This window comes from Cyprinodon variegatus, unplaced genomic scaffold (genome assembly GCF_000732505.1).
Source record: "Cyprinodon variegatus isolate N-32 unplaced genomic scaffold, C_variegatus-1.0 Scaffold237, whole genome shotgun sequence".
In the NCBI taxonomy this organism is placed as follows: Eukaryota; Metazoa; Chordata; class Actinopteri; order Cyprinodontiformes; family Cyprinodontidae; genus Cyprinodon; species Cyprinodon variegatus.
In genome coordinates this window covers 887,170-888,967 of record NW_015150690.1, presented here as the reverse complement: position 1 = coordinate 888,967, position 1,798 = coordinate 887,170, and the positions used below count along the sequence as shown (strand labels likewise).

Here is a 1,798-nt window from a genome sequence, read left to right as displayed (position 1 = left end):
CCCTTATAAACATCGACTATCAACAGTGACTGTGAGCAACGCTGTGGTTTACCATCAAGCAGGTGATGATGATGAGGAAGAAGGTGAAGAGTAGGATAACGTTGTAGAGGCCGTCTCTGCTCCATACGTGATCCCTCTGCTCGTCCTGCAGGACGTTCTTCTTTGGAGATGAAGGCGAGGAGTCTGGGATGTTTCTGCAGCACTGAGAGGAAATCAAACCAGAAATCAGCCGGACTTCCTGTTCTGCTGTGTTATAAAATCAGCTGATTTTCGGATTAAATATTCCCAAAAGACGGTTCTTTTTTATTTTTATTTTTTACCTCTGGTTTGACCTCTATGATGCCGAAGTCGGCCAGATGGTGGTGCAGAACGCTGCGGTTCAGTGATTGGACGACCTCCTTAGCAGGGCGGAGCTCGAAGATGTCCCGCCTCTCAGAGGACACGAAGAGCTCGATGCCATTTCTTGCCTGGAAATTTGCATCAGGAAATCAGTCAAACAAGTGGCTTAAAAAGAGGAGAGAGGGGGGGGGGGCGACTTACATTCAGCTTGTTGATGTGAACGTGTTGGGGAGAAACACCGAGCGCCGCCGCCACACCGTCCCGAAACCACAGAAGGTGACTGATGTTCAGCCTCCTCACACCGACAGCCAGGTACTGGAGCAGAGAGAAAAACACGGAGTCAGAGCAGGAAGAGGGTCTGCAGAGGAACTGGAGGTCAGAGACGTCCGACTGCTGCCACATTCAGACAGCAGCTCAGTCTACAACGTTCTCAGTAGAGGAGGACGATACATTGGCCGGCCGACATCTTTACCCGATTTCAGCGTTTTGTTCTGATATCGTGTTGATCGATTCATGCATGCATTCAGCAGCCTTGATCAGCTGCAACATTTGCATACATTGAAACTTTCTGGGGTGAAGAAATGTGGAAAAAGATTTATCATTTTTTTCTAAAAGCACCATTAAAATGCAAAGTTAAAGGAAGCAGGACGTAAAGTATTTAAATTGATCTGGGAGTAAATTCTTGCCAGTCATATTTTTTTGCCCTGCTCCCTTCAAAGATACAGACTTTCTTTATGTTATGATTATTTCTTCCTCGTCTTTCCTTCATTTATTTAAATATGCAACAATAAATGCCTCATCACCATTTATTCACTTCTTCAAAGTAGATGAAAAAAACTTTACTGACATTAAGACAATGAACTTTTCCATGGATTATCGTCTTTTTAGCTAAACTCCTAACAACTGGTTGTTTAAAGAAATAAATTTAGCAATAATTTTAACTTTATACAGGGTTGAGTTTCCTCCAGACAAGTTGAAGAAACTGGAAGAAAGTTTTTTTTTTCCCTCATTTCTCCTGGAATAAAGTAGTAAAGTCCTGATAATACACACATAAAGAGAAATCTTTATGAGAATACACATAGGGACAGTAATTATGAATTTATATAATTCATTAAAGTCGTAGGGTAGCAGCTGTTCGAACGGTTGTATTTCCAAATTCTCCCAAGTGGTGCACGACTTTATACGAGTGAATAAAGTGAATGTGATTGGTCGTTTATCAAGAGGGCGGGATTGTTGTGGAGGAAGATTCGCAAGCATGTTTGGTTGTGGACGGTTTGTCAGAAGCATCTTGCTAACCAGTTAGCAACTTAGTGCTAGTAGGTTCCCAATGGGAAATTCCATTGGGACCAAGTTGCACTAAATTGGTGACTTAGAAACAACCCTGTCAAGGAACGCTATGGACAGAGGAAACATGCAAGAGGAGGAGAGTTTAGTGTCGGAGGTCGTGGATGAGTCTCCT

General features: G+C 42.9%; 1 protein-coding gene across 1 annotated transcript in view; it reads right to left on the bottom strand.

The window, feature by feature from the left end:
* ptprr (protein tyrosine phosphatase, receptor type R) overlaps positions 1-1,798 on the bottom strand; it is a 51,823-nt gene that overhangs the window by 30,643 nt on the left and 19,382 nt on the right. The window contains exons 3-5 of the mRNA XM_015381584.1: positions 541-654; positions 321-467; positions 53-202 (exon numbers count right to left, since the gene is read on the bottom strand). Of these exons, the coding sequence (XP_015237070.1) occupies positions 53-202; positions 321-467; positions 541-654 (411 nt within the window). The remainder of the gene's footprint in view (positions 1-52; positions 203-320; positions 468-540; positions 655-1,798) is intronic.